A 22,794-nucleotide genomic window follows, 5' to 3' on the forward strand; every position below is an offset into this window, starting at 1 on the left:
AGGCACCTGTCTATTTTTTTACTCATACCTTGAAGGCCTCAGGCCTGAAACATCAGTGTTATTATCTTTACCTCCTATGGACTCTGTGAGACCTGCTGAGTTCCTCTAGCACTTCTGTTTTACTACAATCACAGTGTCTGCAGACTTCCGTGTTTCTCTACATCTATGAATTAATATGTGGATCGTGTTCTGCAGATAAGCAGTCAGTGGTCCGCTGGAAAACTGTCAGCAGGGACAATGAGAGCAAGCCTGTTCCCCTATATTCTGTGTGTGAAAACTACAATGCAGAAAATAGACATGACTTAACACTTAGAGATAGGGCAATCATTTTACCATACTTTGATCATTTGGATCTTGGGTCCATGTTTGGAACAAGGATATTACAGGGTCCAGACCTTGTGATCATAAGTGCCATTTGTTAACATTGTCAATGACACTATCCACCAGTTTTTAATGATTAAAGTTAACCTGATTGGAAGTAATTGGCCAAATTAGATTGTACCATTATGGGTCACAGGTCACACACAAGCGTCCTAGGTTAAGGGGTGATTTATAAAATTATGAGAGGCATAGTTTTGTTTGGGTTCATCTGGGTCCCACAGGTTCAGAACCAGATCAAAGTTGAGGTGCAAAGCACATGTTTATTTTGGGGATGGAAACTGGACAACAGGGCTGATTACGTTAGCCAAACCTCTACACACAGACATAAATACGCAGGGGGTAAATATACACCGGATAACGAGGGAGAAACCAACAGAGACTGGGGGAAATTACATGAGCATAAACATTTAACAATTAAGATCAAGGTGATATTACGTGCCCCCACCCCTTGACTGGTACAGACATGGCTCTTGCTACCTGGCCTTGAGACTCACCCCAACCCAGTGTCCAAAGAGGCAGAACATGTTTTGTTTTGCCCAGAGTGGCAGGTGCCTGGAACAGGCAGCTGGGTGAGCAGTGGAGACAGATACAATAGGAATGTTTAAGATCCACATGACCATGCAGGGAATGGAGGGATGTGGATCATGTGCTGGCAGAAGAGATTTGGTTTAAACTTGGCATCTTGTTTTGTGCAGACCTTGTTAAACTGTTCCTGTGCTGCATTGTTCTCTGCCCTACCACACACACCAGAGCAAATGCTGTAGATGAGAACGTAATTTTACTGAAACTTAGAAATGTGGATAATTTTGGGGAGCAAGTTTTCAGTACTGCAGCTGGTGAGTTATCTGATGTCATGTACTTTGAATCTAGTGCACTCAGCCATTTCTTGATATCATGTGGTATGAATTGAATTGACTTAAAAGTGGATTCTGTGACATTGGGGATTCAAGGAGAAAGATCGGCTTTTCCATCTTTTACTTGTCAGTAGACCTGCTGTATGCATTGCAAAATATGGAACAATGCAGAGATGCTAACCCCTTGTGTTTACACATTCTACTATCTGGTCATGTATAGTTGCATTGCATCTTACTTTGATCTTCTCCCTAATGCTTTCAGTTGGTTTCCATGCACAATTCAAATTTCTTATGAAATCAACTTGTTTCTGTGTGTGTTAAACCAAATCTGATTATTAACTTTCAATATCAATAATTCATGGAAAAGCCATCCCATTTCATCCAAAAAAAAGGATACAGTTGGATTAATGGGTTCAATATTAACTACTTCGTCAAATTTCTTTACAAATTTAAATTAATATTGGAAAAATACAAATTTAACTATGCTTAATGACATACTATGCAAACTTTAGCCACACTGATTTAACTGAACGCCAAAACTAATTGAACTGTAGTTCTGCAGTACTGGTTTAAACGATATTGAGATGGTGTACAGATTTGAACACCACACCATCAATTTGTCCTGTCTGTTCTATTCATGCTTTGAATTGAAATGATGGCAAACTATGAACTGTATCATGTGTGGTTTCCAAATTGGTTACAAACCAACCCAAATTTGATTAACCAGATGCTGAAGTCAGCTTTTTCAACACACCATATCAATAAATTGTGAGATTAGAAAATATTTAAACTGGGAAGCCCTTGAGTGGGGCACAATTTCTCAACCAAAAGTAACTCAATTGACCTACACAAGATTGCAAGTCACTAGGATAACAAATTTACTTTAAAGACTTACATTTTATATTTATTGAAAAGCACAATAGCAATGCATTCAGTGCTGAATACAAACAAATGTGTCAGTAATTCACACCTTCACGCTCATTACCACAAGTACATTCAAGAACAGAAATATGGGTAGTGAAGATTTGTGATTTGCATCAATGGTATACTTCAACATAAGCCTCCTGCCACTCAATTGTAATTTATTGTTAAAATAAATCATTATTGTTTTGTTGCAAATATAATGCAACATTGTTAGGGTTAATTTACATCAAATGGAGTTTTTTTTAATATATATATAATCTCCATTTTAAAATGCTATGTAATTTCATTGTATTTGCCAGATTTCCAACCTTGGACTTTTACTGGTGAAACTGCTAAAACTGAATGAAGAGTTGATTATTTCCATTTCATCTCTTGAATGTTGGTTTCAAATTCAATCCGACCAATTGCAGAAAGTGCACATAACTGCAGTAATTTTTTTTAAATGTGTTTCTTGGATGTGGACGTGAGTTGCAGAGCAAGCATTGATATCTGATCTGGAATTGCCCAAGGGCAGTGATGTTGAGCAATTTTTTTTGAATGACTTCAATCTTTTGCATTTTCCCCACAATGGCGTTGGGAAGTTCCAATATTTAAACACTGCACCAAAGATGGAACAGCAGCCCATTTCTAAGTCCAGTGAGAAGGGAACTTGCATTTAAGTGGTATCCCCAGGTGCCAGCTGCTCATCCTTCAGTAAATAGATGGTAGAATTAATGATTTTAGGAGAAAGACTAAGAACCACTGATCCAGATCCAGAACTAGACCTAATTGTTACTGAACTATTTTGCTTAATAGTTATTTGCCCATTTCCTTTGGAGTTCTGAAACCATGCACACAATGAGTCAATGAGGGACGATTAAAACAGCGGTTCTCAACCTTTTTCTTTCCACTCACATCCCCCTTTAAGTAATCCCTATGCCATCAGTACTCTGCGATCAGTAAGGGATTGCTTAAGGTGGGATGTGGGTGGGAAGGTTGAGAACCACTGCTCTAGACCCAATTGTTACTGAAATATTTTGCTTGAGAATAATGGTCATTGGCCATTTCCTTTGGAGTTATGGAACCGCGCACATAACGAGTCAATGAGGGACGATTAAAACAATGGTTCTCAAACTTTTTCTTTCCACTCACCTACTGCCTTAAGCAATCCCTTACTAATCACTATACACCTATGGCATAGGGATTATTTAAGGTGGAAAGAAAGGTTGAAAACCACTGGTCGAGATGGTGTTGAGCAAGAAGCTGAAAATGTTGAAGTCATGGTAGATGGTTCCATGGTGTTGTCTTCGGAGAGTCTTGTCAGTTGTTCATTCAAGGATGCCCAACTTTTAACTTGTTCTTGTAGCATTTACCCTTATTGTGTGGGCGAGCCATTTGGTTCCAGTCAGTAATCTTTAAAATGTGGACAGTGCTTAAATATATTTTGGAACTCGTAGGCAAAAATGGGCTACTTCACTCTCCGAATAATGCAGTTGTCATTAAATGTTGTGTGTTTGTCAATGAACGTCCCACATCGGACTGTGATGAAAGGAAGTCACTACAAAACAGATTAAGGTGGTTATTCATAGAAAATCTGAAGCAATATCATGTAGCTTGAACAGCCAACCATTATTGTTTAAGGCATTACTCCAAGCAGTGAAAAGATTTCCTCATTATTTGAGCATTGCTTGATATTATGCTCAATCAAATATGGCCTTGTTGTCAGGTACAGTTACCCCTACTTTGCAAATTTTATCTATCTTTGGACCAAAGCTGTAATGGATCTGGTAAAATACTAACCCCTGCACTATTCGGTTGGAGTTCTGAAACCGTCAGTACTGATGACACTTTCTATCACTTTACTACAGAGTGGTAGTGATTAGCTAGCTTGGATTTGTCCAGTATTCTGTAAAGAGCATATTTGGAATATCTTACACATTGTCAGCTAGATGCCAGTGTTGTTGATGCACCTGCATCTCTTATATTGGTTAATATGGGAGTCACTGGTCTTCAGATTCCAGAATACTATCTGCAGCCTCCAGTGCCTTCATTTTGTGAATCCACATGGAATGAGTATAATTGGCTTAAGGCTGACTTTTTTAATTTAAAGTGTTCTCAGGCAGAAACTACGTTGAATCGAGTTGGCACTTGTGAACAAGTGGTTAAAAGTTTGTCAACTGTTTATTTGACTCACGGAAGCTGGACTCCACTACAGAATGACATGATTCTGAGTAGAGTTATTTGACTAGATTATGTGACTGCTCCCCTCAGATGTTTGCGAGAACTTTATAATGTTGGATAGTCTAATTACATTTCCTCAAATGGAATTGCTGTTGCTTTCCCAGCTAGAAGTCAGGAAAAGAAATCACCATTTTTAGTTGACATTAATAACCATATAACCGTTTACAGCACGGAAACAGGCCATGTCGACCCTTCAAGTCCATACCTGTTCACTTGAACAACTCCACTAGTTCCTCCGCAAACTCCTGAGGAAGTAGAGGATGCCGTATATAATTGTGTAAAAGTCAATACCACGTATAAATCAACCCCCTATTTTTAGCCGAATGCCAAATATATAACTATCAATCGACAATCTTGGTGCATTCATTTCAAATAACTGTTGGCTAATGCCAGTGAGGTTTAATATCAATTACTTTTATTGGCATTAACATGCTGCGTATAGATATGTACATTGTGCCTGACTTATAGAACAGATTACAAAGAGTAATCGGTATAAAGATATTTCTAAATAACGAATCAATTGCTCAGAACGAAGTTAATTCACATGAGGTGAAACATTAAAACAGAACCCAAGAAGCCCCTATATTAATCTTTATTACACAACTAGGTATTAGAATAAAATTTAACATGTCATTTTCCATCAATGGCTTTCAAATATACAATAACTTTTGCTACAAAAAGACATCATGAACTCAACAATTAAACATTACATTCAACAGTTAAATTTATATTTGATCAATTGCTTAAGTGGGAGATTTTAAGTTTATATTTACTCTGCAAAGAACTAATTTTCTTTTAAAATGCTTGAAGTGTACAATTTTTTTTACATGTGCCCTTGAAATAAAACTGAGAAGTTTGAATTTGAATATTAAAGTTCACGCAAAAAAAAACTAAATGCAACACAGATCACTTGCAAACCACTTAAAATAAATACTTGCAGGATCAGGTTTAATTCTGATAATGCAATACAGCATTCAACAATTGATCTATGCAAGCAAGATTCTAATGTAGATAATCAAATCAGTAGTACTTGCAGTTTCAGCATATTCCACTGGAATCTGAGAAAGGTTTTGGATTAGTAGAACTGGCATATCAGGGAAGATTTTATTTCAACGTTGGGACAACCAACTTGAATTCTAAGGATAAACAAAGAGGAGCTGGAGGGATTCAGCAGGTCAAGTAGCAAACCATGGAGTGAAAAGGACAATCAGTAAAGAGACCACACCTGAAATGTCCACTGTCTATTTCTCTCTAATGGCGAGTCCCTCAGCTCCTTTTTGCTTGCTCAGCATTTCAGCACCTTGTCTTAAATTTAAGATACTGAGAGGCTACAGAGAGAAGACTACCCACTCACCCAATTGTTTTGGTTGTGGAATTCTGGAATGGTCACAAATCATCCAGAAAACTCATCACAATATGTTATGTTCACTTTTGTGCTCTAGTAGTACGTAATTAGAGACATTTGTTAATAATGCCCATGATAAATCAATTGAAAGTGGTATCGTTAAGAAAGCTATCACTGCAATGTAAACTTTCACATTATGGATAAGAAGTATATTTAATTGTTTTAAATTTGCACCAAAACCTAAACTTTAAAAAAAATCTTGAAACCACATTTTTTGAGCATTAAGACATTTTCTGACCAAGTCTGAGATCATTAAAATTATTTTCCACTCATAAATGTGTACCAAGGAAACAAAAATAGATTACCATTAATCTGCTTTACATCTTAGAAACAAATCAACCTTGCTGTGGACACTCAGATGAGAACTGTAAGTTTAACCATCTCTGGGTAATTTTTGAAAATTATGGGAATGGCTTGCACACTCCATACAACCAAACATTACCTGCTGACACCTGCAGGTAAGTCCCAGGTCAGCAAATTTGAACCAGCTCAAATACTTATTTTTCCACTTAGAGCAGCGAGTACCACCTCAGTCTTGGGAAAAGGTGGTGAACAATTTAGTGTGTATTTTTTTTAAAGTCTCTCTTTAACCTTGTTTTCTTGTGCTCATTTTACAACTTTTAGGAGTATGGTTCAGAATTATCAGCAATAGTATTTCAAAATTTGTTGCTATTTTTGATTTGTAGAGCTGACCATTTCTGGTCATCTATTATGCAGCATTTGAAGAAATTACTTGTACCTTTCAACAGAAAAAGCTCTAAGCAGAATACTTGATGTTCATAAATAAGAGCAGCTTTCCTTTTAACAAATAAAAACATGGAATGTTTAAGCAAAAGCAAGTGTTTTATATATAAAAAAAGCAGAGACTGGTTTGTCAATCCCAAGTTCCTGGTGATGGATGATATGTAGGGAGAACAGGTTAGAGAACTAAAATAACATTACAAGCAAAAATACACCTTGGACACACACACACAAGCAAAACTGCTTCAATTTTTTTTGTTTCCCATATACATGTTTAGAATTTTCCTAATTAACAGCAGCAATAATATAGCATTCCATCTTGATTTACCTTTCTAACACCTACCTGCTTTCTTAATCTTCTGCATCTAATTAAAATGCCAGTTTCTGTGGCTCTCCTCAATAAAACCTATTCTTAGTGACCCTCTTCTATACGTGTTTTTGAATCCTTGGTGGAGATTAACATAACAAACATTTTCTTGTCATTATCATTAATGTTTCTTAGCCTTCCTGCATCCCAAAGCTTAAAGTCGCACTTAGTAGACTAATGGCATAACTCTAAAAGGATTGATGCAAAAGATTATCAAAATGAAGGAACCATTCTGAATTCAACTTTCAACGACAGCAATTATAGTGCACAAGGATGGTCAAAATGTCATTTTAAAATTGTTCTTTGCAGGAAGATCACAGGGCAGAGGTAACAGTTACAAATCAGTAAGTTACTCAGACCTGCCATCCGTGCGGTACCGGATGTAAACAGCGTCTTCATTGTTGGGGTCTTTCATGGCTTGGTTCAGCATCATGCTGAAAAAGATTGAAAAGAGGGTTGGTGCGAGAACACAGCCTTGCTTCACGCCATTGTTAATGGAGAAGGGTTCAGAGAGCTCATTGCTGTATCTGACCCGACCTTGTTGGTTTTCGTGCAGTTGGATAATCATGTTGAGGAACTTTGGGGGACATCCGATGCGCTCTAGTATTTGCCATAGCCCTTTCCTGCTCACGGTGTCGAAGGCTTTGGTGAGGTCAACAAAGGTGATGTAGAGTCCTTTGTTTTGTTCTCTGCACTTTTCTTGGAGCTGTCTGAGGGCAAAGACCATGTCAGTGGTTCCTCTGTTTGCGCGAAAGCCGCACTGTGATTCTGGGAGAATATTCTCGGCGACACTAGGTATTATTCTATTTAGTAGAATCCTAGCGAAGATTTTGCCTGCAATGGAGAGCAACGTGATTCCCCTGTAGTTTGAGCAGTCTGATTTCTCGCCTTTGTTTTTGTACAGGGTGATGATGGTGGCATCACGAAGATCCTGAGGCAGTTTACGGATGGCAGTCTCTTCAATCTGAGGCGCCTGCAAGCTCACACCAAGACACAAGAGAAACTTGTCCGTGAACTACTCTTTGCAGATGATGCCGCTTTAGTTGCCCATTCAGAGCCAGCTCTTCAGCGCTTGACGTCCTGCTTTGCGGAAACTGCCAAAATGTTTGGCCTGGAAGTCAGCCTGAAGAAAACTGAGGTCCTCCATCAGCCAGCTCCCCACCATGACTACCAGCCCCCCCACATCTCCATCGGGCACACAAAACTCAAAACGGTCAACCAGTTTACCTATCTCGGCTGCACCATTTCATCAGATGCAAGGATCGACAATGAGATAGACAACAGACTCGCCAAGGCAAATAGCGCCTTTGGAAGACTACACAAAAGAGTCTGGAAAAACAACCAACTGAAAAACCTCACAAAGATAAGCGTATACAGAGCCGTTGTCATACCCACACTCCTGTTCGTCTCCGAATCATGAGTCCTCTACCGGCACCACCTACGGCTCCTAGAACGCTTCCACCAGCGTTGTCTCCGCTCCATCCTCAACATCCATTGGAGCGCTCACACCCCTAACGTCGAGGTACTCGAGATGGCAGAGGTCGACAGCATCGAGTCCACGCTGCTGAAGATCCAGCTGCGCTGGATGGGTCACGTCTCCAGAATGGAGGACCATCGCCTTCCCAAGATCGTATTATATGGCGAGCTCTCCACTGGCCACCGTGACAGAGGTGCACCAAAGAAAAGGTACAAGGACTGCCTAAAGAAATCTCTTGGTGCCTGCCACATTGACCACCGCCAGTGGGCTGATAACGCCTCAAACCGTGCATCTTGGCGCCTCACAGTTTGGCGGGCAGCAGCCTCCTTTGAAGAAGACCGCAGAGCCCACCTCACTGACAAAAGGCAAAGGAGGAAAAACCCAACACCCAACCCCAACCAACCAATTTTCCCTTGCAACCGCTGCAATCGTGTCTGCCTGTCCCGCATCGGACTGGTCAGCCACAAACGAGCCTGCAGCTGACGTGGACTTTTTACCCCCTCCATAAATCTTCGTCCGCGAAGCCAAGCCAAAGAAGACTCAGACCTGGTCTTTGGAACAATTTTTATAAATCTTATTATTTGAGCTTAGAGTATCTGAAAATGTTTAGTGTTTGATTTTATTTCAAATATGTAATTATTTTAAGTAAGAACTTAGCTGCCAGTTGAGTATTTTCTATTCACTAAAACACAAAACTGTCAAAAGAATTGTAACTCTAAACGATAACAAAACTTGATCTCATGACATTCACCCATTTTCCTCACAGACCAGTATGTGTGGGTTCATGAAAAGTTCATGTTTGACAACACAAACCACAATTGTTCTTTATTGAATTATTTTTCCATGTCATGCAATATTTTTCTGTTCAAATTTTAGTCAAAGTTAGCCTGCACTTTTGGTCACTGAAGGAGAGAATCGATTCCAGCTTCTGCCTTTGTAGATCGTTTCCTGGTTAGGAAAAAGGAAACCAGAAATAATAACTATTCAAAGATTAACATTCATCTTAACATTTAACTCTTAAGGTTAGGAGGGAATAGGATGAAACACAAAGCTTTTTTTTTAATTAGAAAATATTTCTTATGACCTCACTTTCTTCCAGTTTTGGGTCTGGACTTTCCTCCTTTTGAAGTTCTTGGTCTCTCCAATTTCATTAATGACTGGCGCAGACTTTCTTCAGTGTAAGCCAAGTAAACGTGAGACAGATCCACTTCAAAGGGCTAAGATGATAAAGCAACAGATCATCTTTTAAGTAGGGATTAAAGAGAATTCTGAAGTTTGTATATCTATCATTCATGTCCACCTTTTTTACTTAATTTTCTTAAACAAACTTCATTTGGCATATTCCCCATGTCCCTCAAGATCAAGAGTTAGGAAAAAGCAAAGCATAACAAAAGTAGAATATAAGAAATAGAAGATAAAGATACAGAGAAGAGAAAGAAGATGGTTTCCACGAAAGAGAAAGTAAGAACAGTTAGAAAGAAAGTAGTAAAAAAAAGTCGCCAGAGAAGAAAGAAGGTCTTACCTGCACGAAGGAACAGGACGCTGTGGTGATGAGGAGCGCCCGACCCTAGAGGTCAGTGCTTGCCCTGCGGAGTCGCGACTCACCAGCCAGTGCACTACAAAAATGACTCTCAGAGCCAAACAAAAGTGCGCAATGGCACATCCGCGAGGAGTCGCGCAGTGCACAATCGAAGGAGAAAGAGGTCACCGGCGGGAGGGGGGGCTCAGCAGAGGAGCCGGCTGTCACAGAGCAAGCAGCTGAGGGACGCCAGACACCAGAAGAGGGAGTGACGAAACAGACGTGGAAGATAGACGGAGGGAAGACCGACAAGAAGACCAACGTCAGGAAGCACAACAGACGAGCAGCCCAGGAGGGGAGGACCCACAACAAGAGGCCCAACAAAGAGAAGAAGATAAACACAGATATAGACACAGAAGAAGAGGAAGAAGACGACCAAGATCTTCACAGAGAAATAGAAGGTAAAACTGATGAACAGAATACAGATAAAATCTTTTTTGAAGAACAAATGAGATCACTAAAAGAATGGTGATCATTAGAATTTAATGCAATTAAAAGGAAAATGAAAAGATCAGAAGATAAAATGCAAAACTTAGAACTGGTCATGACAGAAATAGGGAAAAGAGTAGAGAATGTGGAAGAGCGGGAAAAGGCTGTAGAAATGGAAGTGAATAACATAAGAAAAAATTGGAAGTGACAAAAAAATTAAAGAGACACAAGAGTTGTTATCTCAGAAAATTGATATGTTGGAAAATTATAGTAGGCGAAACAACATAAAAATAGTGGGCCTGAAGGAGGGTGAAGAAGGCACAGACATGAAGGAATTTATAAAAGGATAGATCCTGAAGGTCCTGGGAATGACAGAAATGCAGGAAGAAATGGAAATAGAAAGGGCTCACAGAGCATTAGCTCCGAAACCACAGGCACATCAAAAACCAAGATCCATTTTAGTAAAATTTTTGAGATACACGACAAGAGAAAATATACTGGAACGGGCAAGGAATAAAATTAGAGAAGATAATAAACTATTGGAATACAAGGGTCAAAAAATATTTTTTTTACCCAGACATAAGTTTTGAACTCTTAAAGTGGAGGAAGGAATTTAATACAGCGAAATCAACTTTATGGAAAAAAGGTTACAAATTCATATCAAGACATCCAGCCGTGCTTAAAATATTTATACCAGGGGAGCAAAACAGACTGTTCTTGGATCCAGAGAAAGCGCAAGACTTGCAGAATGTTTGCAGGACAGGAGAAGAGATGTAACAAGAATGAAGAATGGAGTTAAAGTATATATAAAGATGTAAAAACAATGTATATGTAAAGAACTAAAGAGGGAAAAGAAGGGAAGGAAGGGAGTAAGGAGGGAAAAAAAAAGAGAGATCTTTGTTATATGTGTTTTTTTTTTAAAAGTGTTTTCTGGAGAGGGCTGGGTAGAGGGGGAATAACCATCACTGCAAAATTAGTTGATGCTGTGAACAAGATCGCGATCCAAATGAAAAGGGGAGTTGTGGTTGCCCAGCAAGGGATGTGGGACAACTCAGAGAGGGGGTGTGGGGGGATCTTTTGGGGTTAAGGTATTAGTGGATGTGGGAACTGCGGGGTTACTTTGTCTTAAATGTGTTGTCGTACATTAAGTGTAATATGGAGAAAAGGGGGATGGAGGTGGCAAAGAGGTGGAAAAGAGGTGTATACAAGATGGCCATGTTGAACTATATGACTATAAACATTAATGGAATACATAACCAAATTAAAAGGAAGAGGCTACTAAATTTATTGAAGAAAGAAAAATTAGATATAGCATTTGTGCAGGAAGTGCATCTAACTGAAGCGGAACATAACAAACTAAAGAGAGACTGGGTAGGACACGTAATGGCAGCATCCTATAATTCAAAGCTAGAGGTGTAGCCATACTAGTTAACAAAAATGTATCCATCAAAATAGAGGAGGAAATAATAGTGTCAGATATACTCAGAATTTCAGAATTTGCTTAATATATATGCGCCTAACAAGGAGGATCAAAAGTTTATACAAGATATTTTTTTGAAGATTGCAGACACACAAGGAAATATATTGATAGGAGGGGATTCTAACCTTAATTTGGACCCAATGTTGGATAAAAGACAAGTAAAAAGAATAAAGTAGCCAAATTTATGGTTAAATCAATGCAGGAAATGAAAATGAATAAATTTGAAAAAAATAACACAATTTAAAAAATAAAGTCACAATGTTTGAACAAATTTGGGAACCATACATGGAACATATCAGAGAGAGCTTGCCTACAACCTCCATCCCCCAAAATGTGAAAATGATAAGACAAAACGACTAGATTCAGTGAGTAATAAATAGATGATGCATTTTTCTTATTTATTTTCCTTTGTGTGAAAATATTGTTTTATAGTTTTGGAGGGGGTAGAGGGGGAAAAAAGGGGAGAAAAGACCACTGTGTAAATTTAATGAGAAACATTTGTACATATTTTGGTTGATATGGTTCATAGTGTGAAAAATAAAAAATTATTTAAAAAAAACAAGATCAATAGTTGCATCATCTACTTGCTCTTCTCCCCAAGACTGAAAGAAGCTGCAGAAGGTGGTGAATGAGCTCAGAACATGCAAATCTTTCTCCCCCCTCCATCAACATCTTCTGCTGCCTAGAAAATACTTGAGGACCTATTACACCTTGGACATAGTCTGTTCTCCCTCCTCCGATTGGGGGGGAAAAACTGAATGTGAAATTGTGCATCAACACATTTAAAGCCAGTTTCTTCCACAGTTATCCGTCCCCTAGTGAATCCCAACAACAGTGTTTTCATGTTGCCTTACTAATTTTCATTGTTATTCTATACTCTGTATCTGTGCTCTTGCCTTTACTTTGCATGGCGGTATGAACTTCAAAAATAAACCATTAAGACTGCTCATGGCTCTCACCATACTATGTATAATGTGATAATAAGAATGAAATTTTGTGGCAAGTGCCTTCTCTGCATGGCCCTATTTGCTTCAAGTCAGAAGGTTGAGTGCAAGTCCCACTAGGGAAACAAAAAACAGTTTAATGCAATTAATGGAGTGCTTCATTGTTAAAATACTTGAATAAAAATAGCAGTTTAATAACTCTATTACAGTGAGCCAAGTTTTACTGAAGTACTGTAATCCAAATATATTTAACTAGTAAACAATGTATGAATTACAATTCATAATTTTTAAAATTCTACCAGATAAAGGCTAAATTTCTTTATCTGAATTGAGATATGTGGTTTACAATTGCAAATGGAGATGTAGTTCTAGATTTCTGCTAGATTAGATACCACTAAGATCTGAATTTTAAAACCTAATCATTAAATTGCATGTTGATTTGAAACAATCAAGTCACTAAAATTGCTTTGCTGTTTTACTCAGTATCTAATTAGCATATTTCAAAATAACCACAAACTTATCTAGAACTCTTTGGAATACTATTTAATTTGAAAATGTGGGTAGTCTACCAGTTAGGTGCATCTTAAAAAACGAAAAGATGGAATATCAATTAAGTTTTAAAGAACAGGGGTTGTGAAAGAAAGTGTGTCCTCTAAGTTAAGAATTCAAAAGGTGAATCAACTTACATCTTTTTCTTTTTGGTCAGGGACTGGTGTCTGTTTTCTCATATTGTTTCCTGTGTATGCCACACATTTCTACAAAAAAAACAAATCTTCAAACAATGCTTTTGGGATATTAAATAAAAGAATAAGACATGAAAATACTGCAAACCAATTTTAGCTGATTGAGATAAAATACACTGGTAAGAGTTAGTTCTTATAAAAAATAGGAACTGCAAAATTAATTTTTAATGAATATAAACAATACTTTTCTGCAATAATAATTGTTTCCTGTTTAAAATCATATCAATTCTTTAGGCACCATAACATAGAAATTGCTCCCAACAGCCACACAAAATGTATTCATTCCACATGCAAGCCTCTCAAAGCTGAGATTACATAATGAACCTTAAAAAAATTTTGCACATGGTGATTTAAGAACTAAAATTCATTATGCAAATGAGTGCATTTGAAGTGTTTTTTAATTCGTTCAGATGCAACATTATATGCAGAAATATAGATCATCTCAGAGAGGATTCTAAGACTTGCATTACTTTACAGATGCTACTAGCCTACAGCAACACAAATCCTCCAGATTATGTTCCCATTCATAGCTCCACAAACCTACCAATTGCCATTCTCCAATGTCTTCATTCCAGTGCACATAGTTTTCAATCATCTCCTTAAAGGCATAAAAATCATTTTAGACAAATTTTCTCTCTTATCTACTAGTGCCAAAAATAAAACATGATAAATACAAGGTATCAACCAGTTCATTCTAGATATTTTGAGCAATTATGCTTGATAAATCCATTAGGATGTTCTGAAGTAAAACTCCAAGGTTTACCAACTTTAATTCATTTATCAAATCAATTTTTTTTTAAATTAGGCTGAATTCTTGAATGAGTTTGATTCACTTATAAAACAATTAATGGAAATGTCCTACTATTGGGCATAATCAGTTTTAATAGAGGAAGATGCCATCTGTTATGTTTCCAAGTTACTGTCTAAATACACCTTTGTTTAGCATTTATAATATGAAAATTTAGGACACTCAATTCTGAGGATAATTATACAAGCTCCATAGACCGATATTTCAGTTAGAACCATCAATCTTTCAGCTAAAAGCTCATTTATAAATATGCCACACTTATGTGTTGGAAAGAATGAGACAAATGCTTGAATGTCTCAAAAGATAGGAGCCACGAATGAAAATACTCAGAAAAACAGATTGCCTGTTGAATATTACTGAAACTGCAAGGCAGGATATAGTGGTGTCGTAGAAAAACACAATCAGCACACTTGGGAACCTTGTGATTTCACAATGGTCCAAAAGAGTCTTACTGTTTTAAAAGTCTATAAAGAGTAGGACACATTCTAGATAACAGGGAAAATCTGTACCTGGAAACAAAAGAGATAGGAGTGGTTCCAAATGAATACCTCTAAATGATACACTGAGGAAGTGGAGAATTTAGTAGAGTGCAAGTTACAATAAATAAAGGTACTCGATGCTTGAACAGGCTTAAAGTTGAACAAATCCCAGGCTACTGTAGGAGGCAAGGAAACAGACAGCTGGGGCTTTAGCTGAAATTTTTAATCCTCACTGACCACAAGGGAGCTTTCTATTGACTGGAGGGCATCAGAGAAAATCCGAGCAATTATAGACCTTTCAGCTTAACATCAGAAGTAAAAAGGTTACTGGAGAAAATGCTGAAGGACAGAACTAACTTTGATCAATTGGAATGACACAGAATAATCAAAGACGGCCAATGTCAAGGCATATCCTATCTAGCCAATGACTGAATCTTTTGAAGAGGCCACCAAAGCAGTAGATGTGGATAACATGTACTTCAGTAAGATCTTTGACAAGATGCCACATTAAAGACTATTTCAAAACTTATAGCTAATAGGATCTTGGGCTGTTTGGAAAATTAGATCCAAATCTGCCCTGGAAAACGAGGAAAATTGGAGTGATATGCATTTTTTGGAGTATTAATGACACTAGGAGACATACTATTAGTGGCAGGGCTTTATAGACTGATATACAGAGAATCTTGGAGTACAAGTCCAGAGATCTTCAGAGGTGACAATGCAAGTCTATAACTTGGCCAGGGAGGTATTGGGGATACTGGCCTACATTAGTCATGGCATTGAATACAAAAGTAAGGAGGTTATTTATGCTCCAACTTTATAACATTTTGGTTATGCCCTAACAAGCGTACTGCATAGAGTTCTGGATACCATACTATAAGAAGAATTTGATAATACTACAGAGACTACAGAAAAGATGTTCCCTGGAATTGGTGCTCTGTAATGAGTATATGGAAACTAATTCTGCTCTCTCCAAAACTCCAAATCCCATATGGAGCACTTAAGTACATTATAATGCAATCTCATTACATTCATGATAGCTCTAGTGTCCAAGAAATCCAAACCTAATTGTTTGTCTGAACAAAGGCATTTCAAATACACAAGTGCAAAATATTAAATTGTATTTAAAAAAATTAAAAATCTGTTTGACCTGGTATTCTTGAGGAATAAAGTTGTCAACAATGAGCATCTGGAGCCTGAGTTCTCGCCCAAGCTGTCTTACATTCTCCAGTAGCCCTTCTATCTCACGTTGATGTTCTTGCCGCAGGTCTGCCATCTTTGAACAAGAAAGAAAACTGACCGTCTGTCACACTATCATGTCATGCAGTATGAACACCTGTTTTAATGTAAAAACCTGGACAGGGGATTTGTTTACACCAGGACCTCTTCTCCACATTTACATTGAAAATTCAAAAGGCAACTATAAAATAAACTAAAAGCAACTTACCTCTTTTCTAATTTATTTAATACTTTTTCCAATTGCTACCTTTTCCCGTTGACGTGGTTATACACCTACCTGTGTCAGTCGCCGTTGACGACTTAACCGAAGCGATGCATGGGAATAGCGCACATGCATGAGGTTGTTAAGCAGTCAGCCTACAGGTGATGGGTCTCAGACACAGGAGGAGGGTAGTGAGAGTACTGGGATCACCCATGTGGCAGTGAGCTAATGACAAGGTCAGAGGGGTTTGGCTGGTGTTGGGGAGTTGAAAAATGCAGTATATCTGAAGAGAATAAAGAAAGTCAATGCCATTTTGTGCCAAAAGAAACGAGAGAGTATTCTTTCATTGTGTATCTTTGGCTTGGCTTCGCGGACGAAGATTTATGGAGGGGGTAAAAAGTCCACGTCAGCTGCAGGCTCGTTTGTGGCTGACCAGTCCGATGCGGGACAGGCAGACACGATTGCAGCGGTTGCAAGGGAAAATTGGTTGGTTGGGGTTGGGTGTTGGGTTTTTCCTCCTTTGCCTTTTGTCAGTGAGGTGGGCTCTGCGGTCTTCTTCAAAGGAGGCTGCTGCCCGCCAAACTGTGAGGCGCCAAGATGCACGGTTTGAGGCGTTATCAGCCCACTGGCGGTGGTCAATGTGGCAGGCACCAAGAGATTTCTTTAGGCAGTCCTTGTACCTTTTCTTTGGTGCACCTCTGTCACGGTGGCCAGTGGAGAGCTCGCCATATAATACGATCTTGGGAAGGCGATGGTCCTCCATTCTGGAGACGTGACCCATCCAGCGCAGCTGGATCTTCAGCAGCGTGGACTCGATGCTGTCGACCTCTGCCATCTCGAGTACCTCGACGTTAGGGGTGTGAGCGCTCCAATGGATGTTGAGGATGGAGCGGAGACAACGCTGGTGGAAGCGTTCTAGGAGCCGTAGGTGGTGCCGGTAGAGGACCCATGATTCGGAGCCGAACAGGAGTGTGGGTATGACAACGGCTCTGTATACGCTTATCTTTGTGAGGTTTTTCAGTTGGTTGTTTTTCCAGACTCTTTTGTGTAGTCTTCCAAAGGCGCTATTTGCCTTGGCGAGTCTGTTGTCTATCTCATTGTCGATCTTTGCATCTGATGAAATGGTGCAGCCGAGATAGGTAAACTGGTTGACCGTTTTGAGTTTTGTGTGCCCGATGGAGATGTGGGGGTGCTGGTAGTCATGGTGGGGAGCTGGCTGATGGAGGACCTCAGTTTTCTTCAGGCTGACTTCCAGGCCAAACATTTTGGCAGTTTCCGCAAAGCAGGACGTCAAGCGCTGAAGAGCTGGCTCTGAATGGGCAACTAAAGCGGCATCATCTGCAAAGAGTAGTTCACGGACAAGTTTCTCTTGTGTCTTGGTGTGAGCTTGCAGGCGCCTCAGATTGAGATAAATCAACACTGTTACACTGTCAATCTTAAATTTTAATCTACAAGACTGCAGATGTTAGAATCTGGAGTGAAAAAACCCCACAATCTGTTGCAAGGACAGCAGGTTGAGCAGGATCATGGGGGGGGGGGGAGATTGTGAAGGTACAGGGCGTTGTCAAAATCTTTCAAAATTGACTGAAGTGATGCCCAATATGAAGAGAGGGTAGAAGAGGTGGCCAAAGAAATCCATAGCCATTACTTGGAAATCTGATTCCCAACTGAGTCGGACCCACTGGAGAAGATTACTTACAACCTTGGAAATTGTTTTTAAGAATATGGAACCCGTATTTAACCTTTGATAATTCCCTTTCCTGTCTCCAGTACCCCTAGCAATGTCTATGTCAAGACATTTATCCCTTTAGGAAGGAAATAAGCTTTAGATGAATCACATAATGTTTCATCTGTATGTGGAAAACAGATGATTTTGTCACATCATATGGGAGAATTACCCCTTTTTCTTTTTCCTTTGGGGAGGGGGGGGGTCTTCCTCTTTTTCTTTTTTCTCTTTTCTGTTTCCTACACTTTGAGGGATCAGCATGGTGTGTAATTTTGTACATAAACAATAGTGCAGAATTTGATAATTGAGATAATGTGTTGATTCTTCTTTCTTTGTATTCAACGTGTAGTTTGGTTTTGGTTTTTTATTGTCTATATCTGTGATGTTTCTTTGATTTTGTTTGTTTTGTAGCTCCATGTTGAGTGAAAATCCATAATTAAAAAAAAGGGAGGGGTGAGACAGGGGCCAGTTAGGAAAGGTGAAAGATAACCGAGGCAGGTGAGTGATTGTGCCAAAGAGAGAAGGGCAGATGGTGTAAGATCAGTCTGAGGAAGGAGGAGGAGGAGACAGTAGGTGGAGGAAAATAGGAAGATAGGGCACTGATGCTGGAGTTTGAAATCAAAGTAATAACCAGGGGGGAGGTGAAGGACAAATGAAATCATTGAGGGAGGGGGGGAAGAATCTGGTGGGTAAATTAAATTGGTGGCATGTTGGCACAGGTGTGTGTGGTGATCTTTGGCATTGCATGCTTGTATGTAGAATGTACTTGCTTGCTGGAATGGAGGACCGGTGCTATAGGCTGACTGAGGGAAGCAGGCCCTTTGCTTGAATACAAGTGTTCCTGTCCACTGCCCTCAGCTCAGATTGGGACTAGCCTCGTAGATGGGTAACACTGCCGTCTCGTGAGTTATTGACTGCGATTCAATTTTATTAGCAAGTTTTGTTTGAGACGACTTTGAAAGCAGTACCCGAGGATAAAGGCAAAGGAGCAGTCGGAGGAGCGCAGGCTTGCTGACCAAAGGCTCAACAATTGGTCCCTCCTCTGGAGACTGCAGCACCAGCACATGTTCAAGTTCCACAGCCAGTGCAGCCTCCTGCACCACCAGAACAGATGCCTGTGCCCTCTGGTAAGAATGGAGGAAATTATGAAACCCAACCCACGAGCCCCGAAGGCTGCGTCTCTCTTTGATCATTTGGCTGCGGTGTCAGGAAACATTTTTAAATGTGGCTGGGATAGTGGACGACGAGCAGAAGCTACCCCGACTTCTGTCCAGGATAGGCACCTAGGCCTACGTATTGATGAGAGACAAAGAGATTTATTCGGCTACTATCACTGTTCTGAGAAGAAAAGTATGTGGGCCTGCAGAATGAAGTGCATGCCAAACACTTGCTGGCTACATGCAAGCAGCAGAAGGGGGAGTCAATCAGTGACATTATCCTGACCCTTCGTGACCTGGGGTGAGAGTGCTGAAGGATTTGTTGACATACTGGTCCTGGACTCAAATGGTCTCTGGAGTAAAATCAAACTATGTGAGACAGCGGCTGGTAGAGACAGGTGAGCTGGATTTAAATCAAGCTATAAGAATTGCCAAGTCTTTTGACTTTGCATTGAGAAGGGATATCTACTCATCTGAACAGGCTGCTGAATCATTGCCTGGTGCCCCTACTCTGCTCAATACTCTGCCCGAATGGCCAGAATCAAGACTCAACCATTGGCTCTGATGTGGCTACAGCTCCACGAAATCAACTGAAATACTACTTCAGCGTCTGGGATCCTGATGCGCTGCTAGCAAGGCTGTGTGTGTTAAATGCGGCAAGAGGGGTCGTGATGGAAAGGTTTGCAGAGGGCTCTTTAAAAGGAGCACCCAGACTGCTGTTTTCTCTGGGGAAGAGCGGGAACAGCCATCAATCCCTTCGGCCTGCTTACGTCAGGAACTCCCACCAGCTCGCAATGCTTTGTGCGAGTCTAGGTGGGCAGCATACCCTGGAGCTGAGCAACATGATGACAGGATGTTGCAACACTGGTCTCTCTGGAGCTAAATCTGGCAAGTAACCATGATTTAACCCATTCCATGCTGAATATAGAAGTAAATGGACACCCTACGAACTGCCTGTTCGACAGTGGAAGCACTGAGAGCTTTAACCATCCTTGTGTGGCTGCCCTCTGTGCTCCTGAAGTGCGCAACATTGACCGTAAAATTTGCCTAGCCTTTAGCTCCCACACCGCAGAGGTACATGGCTACTGTCTTGTGACCTGTCGATTAAGGGCATTGAATATAAAGATTTCTGATTGCTCATCCTACCCAATCTGTGTCCCTGTACTCTCAGTGCTGGCACGAAAGCATAACCCTAGCTTACAATGGACCTCACCCACCTCTGGTAGTCGGACAACCCTCCTGCAACCTCTCGACGCTTGAGAGTATCCCTGTCGCGACTATTCATCAATGTCACACCCGATTGCAGACCCATAGTAACCAAGAGCCAGTGCTACTCTGCTGCCGACAGGTCATTCATCAAATCAGAAGTACAGTGACTACTGAAGGAAGGCGTTATCGAACCCAGCACTTGGCGTGCTCAAGTCGTAGTAGTAAAACAAGGGACAAAGAATCGGATGGTTATCGATTACAGCCAAACTATAAACAAATTCACTCAATTGGATGCTTATCCTTTACCAAGAATAAATGATATGGTGAACAAAATAGCTCACTACAAGGTTTTCTCCACCATAGACCTGAAATCTGTCTATCACCAGCTGCCCATTTATTGAAAGTGTCTATATGGCTTTTGAAGCTGGTGGTAGGCTGTATCAGTTTCTCCACATCCCTTTGGGGGTAACTAACGGAGTGTCTGTATTCCAGAGAGAAATGGATCGCATGGTGGATGACAATAACCTAACCGCCACCTATCCCTACCTAGATAATGTCACAACATATGGTCACAACTTACAGGAACACAACACTAATCTCAACAAATTTCTCAAAGTTGCCCAGAACCTAAACCACACATACAATTAACTAAAGTGCATTTTCCATGCAACTAAATTGTCTATCCTGGACTAGGTGGTTGAAAATGGTGTGATCAGCCCAGATGCACCCTTTCATAGAACTACCAGTCTCTACAACTCAAAGCCCTTAAAAGATGTCTGGGATTTTTCTCCTACTATGCCTACAGAGTACCTCGCTACGCTGACAAAGCTCAACCTCTTTTCAAAACGCCCTCTTTCCCCCTCTCAGCCCACCCACACAAGTACCGCATGGTTCCCAACCACCTAACTCCTGTGGCCACGGGAATGAACAATTGTCACTCCCACTCAGGGACTCTTCACCCCGCTACATCCATTTTCTTCCACAAGAATCTAGCCTTACAACTACAGACGATGGCACCAAACATCCACCCACGACACCATCCTCTATGACACCAACTATTGGACCTTCTCCAATTCGGGTATCACCACCACAAGGGTCTCCAACTCAAATCTCACCTCTGCAGGAGATGAGACGGTCGAGCCACCGGACAGACTCAACCTGTAATTGTAACTACTAATACACCACTTGTGTACTCTTAATTTAGACTTTAGTCCACTATTTTACCAGTCTGTCATGGGCGGCCTTTGTATTTTTTAAAAAGGGTGGGGGTGGTTGTGAGTGTGGTATTGCATGCTTGTATGTAGAATGCAGTTTCTTGTTGTTGCTAGCTGGTATGGAAGACCAGCACTATAGGGGGAAGTAGGCCCCTTGCTTTCACATAAGTGTTTCTTGCTTTCACATAAGTGTTTCTTGCTTTCACATAAGTGTTTCTGTCCAGCTCTCAGCTCAGATTGGGACTAGCCTCGTAGATGGCTAACACTGCCATGTTCTTGCTAATAAAAGTCCATGTTATTTGCATAACTCCTGTCTCGTGAGTTATTGACTGCGGTTCAGAGTGGGAAAAAGGGGAAGGGGAGAAGATGGGTGATAGATCAGAAGAGAGCCAGGGAACATCGGAAATGAGGGATACCTGAAATTGAAAAATTAAATGTTGAAAACATTGACAACCAGACAATGAGAAGCATTCTATTAAAGTAGATTCAGAAAATTAGATTGCTAACCATGACATAAATAAGAAAGAAACTGCACGTTTTAACTGTAGATTTTCTTGTATACTATATATAAAAGGTACAAGGACTGCCTAAAGAAATCTCTTGGTGCCTGCCACATTGACCACCGCCAGTGGGCTGATATCGCCTCAAACCGTACATCTTGGCGCCTCACAGATCGGTGGGCAGCAACCTCCTTTGAAGAAGACCGCAGAGCCCACCTCACTGACAAAAGGCAAAGGAGGAAAAACCCAACACCCAACCCCAACCCACCAATTTTTCCCTGCAACCGTGTCTGCCTGTCCCGCATCGGACTTGTCAGCCACAAACGAGCCTGCAGCTGACGTGGACATTTACCCCCTCCATAAATCTTCGTCTGCGAAGCCAAGCCAAAGAAGAAATATATGGTTCCAAAATACCTTATTGAAATAGATTTCCTATTTTGGATTGTCAGCATTTAATATATTTAAGTGTATCTACAATTTTGTTTTAGTGGAATAAATGTAATTGTACATAAAAAGATCTCAAAGTCTCCGAAATATCATTAGAATTTCCAGTTTTCTCACCTCAGACTTTGCTGCCATCAGCATTGTCCAAACCTTCTTCAATTTCTTTGTTTTACCTTGTGCTTCTTCCTGTAAATTGGTATATTTCTCTTCGATATCTAGGCGTTCTTGCTTTAAATGAAAAACATGCAAGAAATAGATTTTTAAGAAAGAAC

The 22,794-nt window shown here is 40.1% G+C and overlaps 1 protein-coding gene across 1 annotated transcript in view; it reads right to left on the reverse strand.

The window, feature by feature from the left end:
* Positions 1–9,167: 9,167 nt before the first annotated feature.
* kif3a (kinesin family member 3A) overlaps positions 9,168–22,794 on the reverse strand; it is a 54,477-nt gene continuing 40,850 nt past the window's right edge. The window contains exons 13-18 of the mRNA XM_069898125.1: positions 22,640–22,750; positions 15,982–16,107; positions 14,089–14,142; positions 13,488–13,556; positions 9,459–9,586; positions 9,168–9,317 (exon numbers count right to left, since the gene is read on the reverse strand). Of these exons, the coding sequence (XP_069754226.1) occupies positions 9,269–9,317; positions 9,459–9,586; positions 13,488–13,556; positions 14,089–14,142; positions 15,982–16,107; positions 22,640–22,750 (537 nt within the window). The 3' untranslated portion in view covers positions 9,168–9,268. The remainder of the gene's footprint in view (positions 9,318–9,458; positions 9,587–13,487; positions 13,557–14,088; positions 14,143–15,981; positions 16,108–22,639; positions 22,751–22,794) is intronic.

The sequence above is a fragment of the Narcine bancroftii genome, chromosome 9 (assembly GCF_036971445.1).
Source record: "Narcine bancroftii isolate sNarBan1 chromosome 9, sNarBan1.hap1, whole genome shotgun sequence".
In the NCBI taxonomy this organism is placed as follows: domain Eukaryota; kingdom Metazoa; phylum Chordata; class Chondrichthyes; order Torpediniformes; family Narcinidae; genus Narcine; species Narcine bancroftii.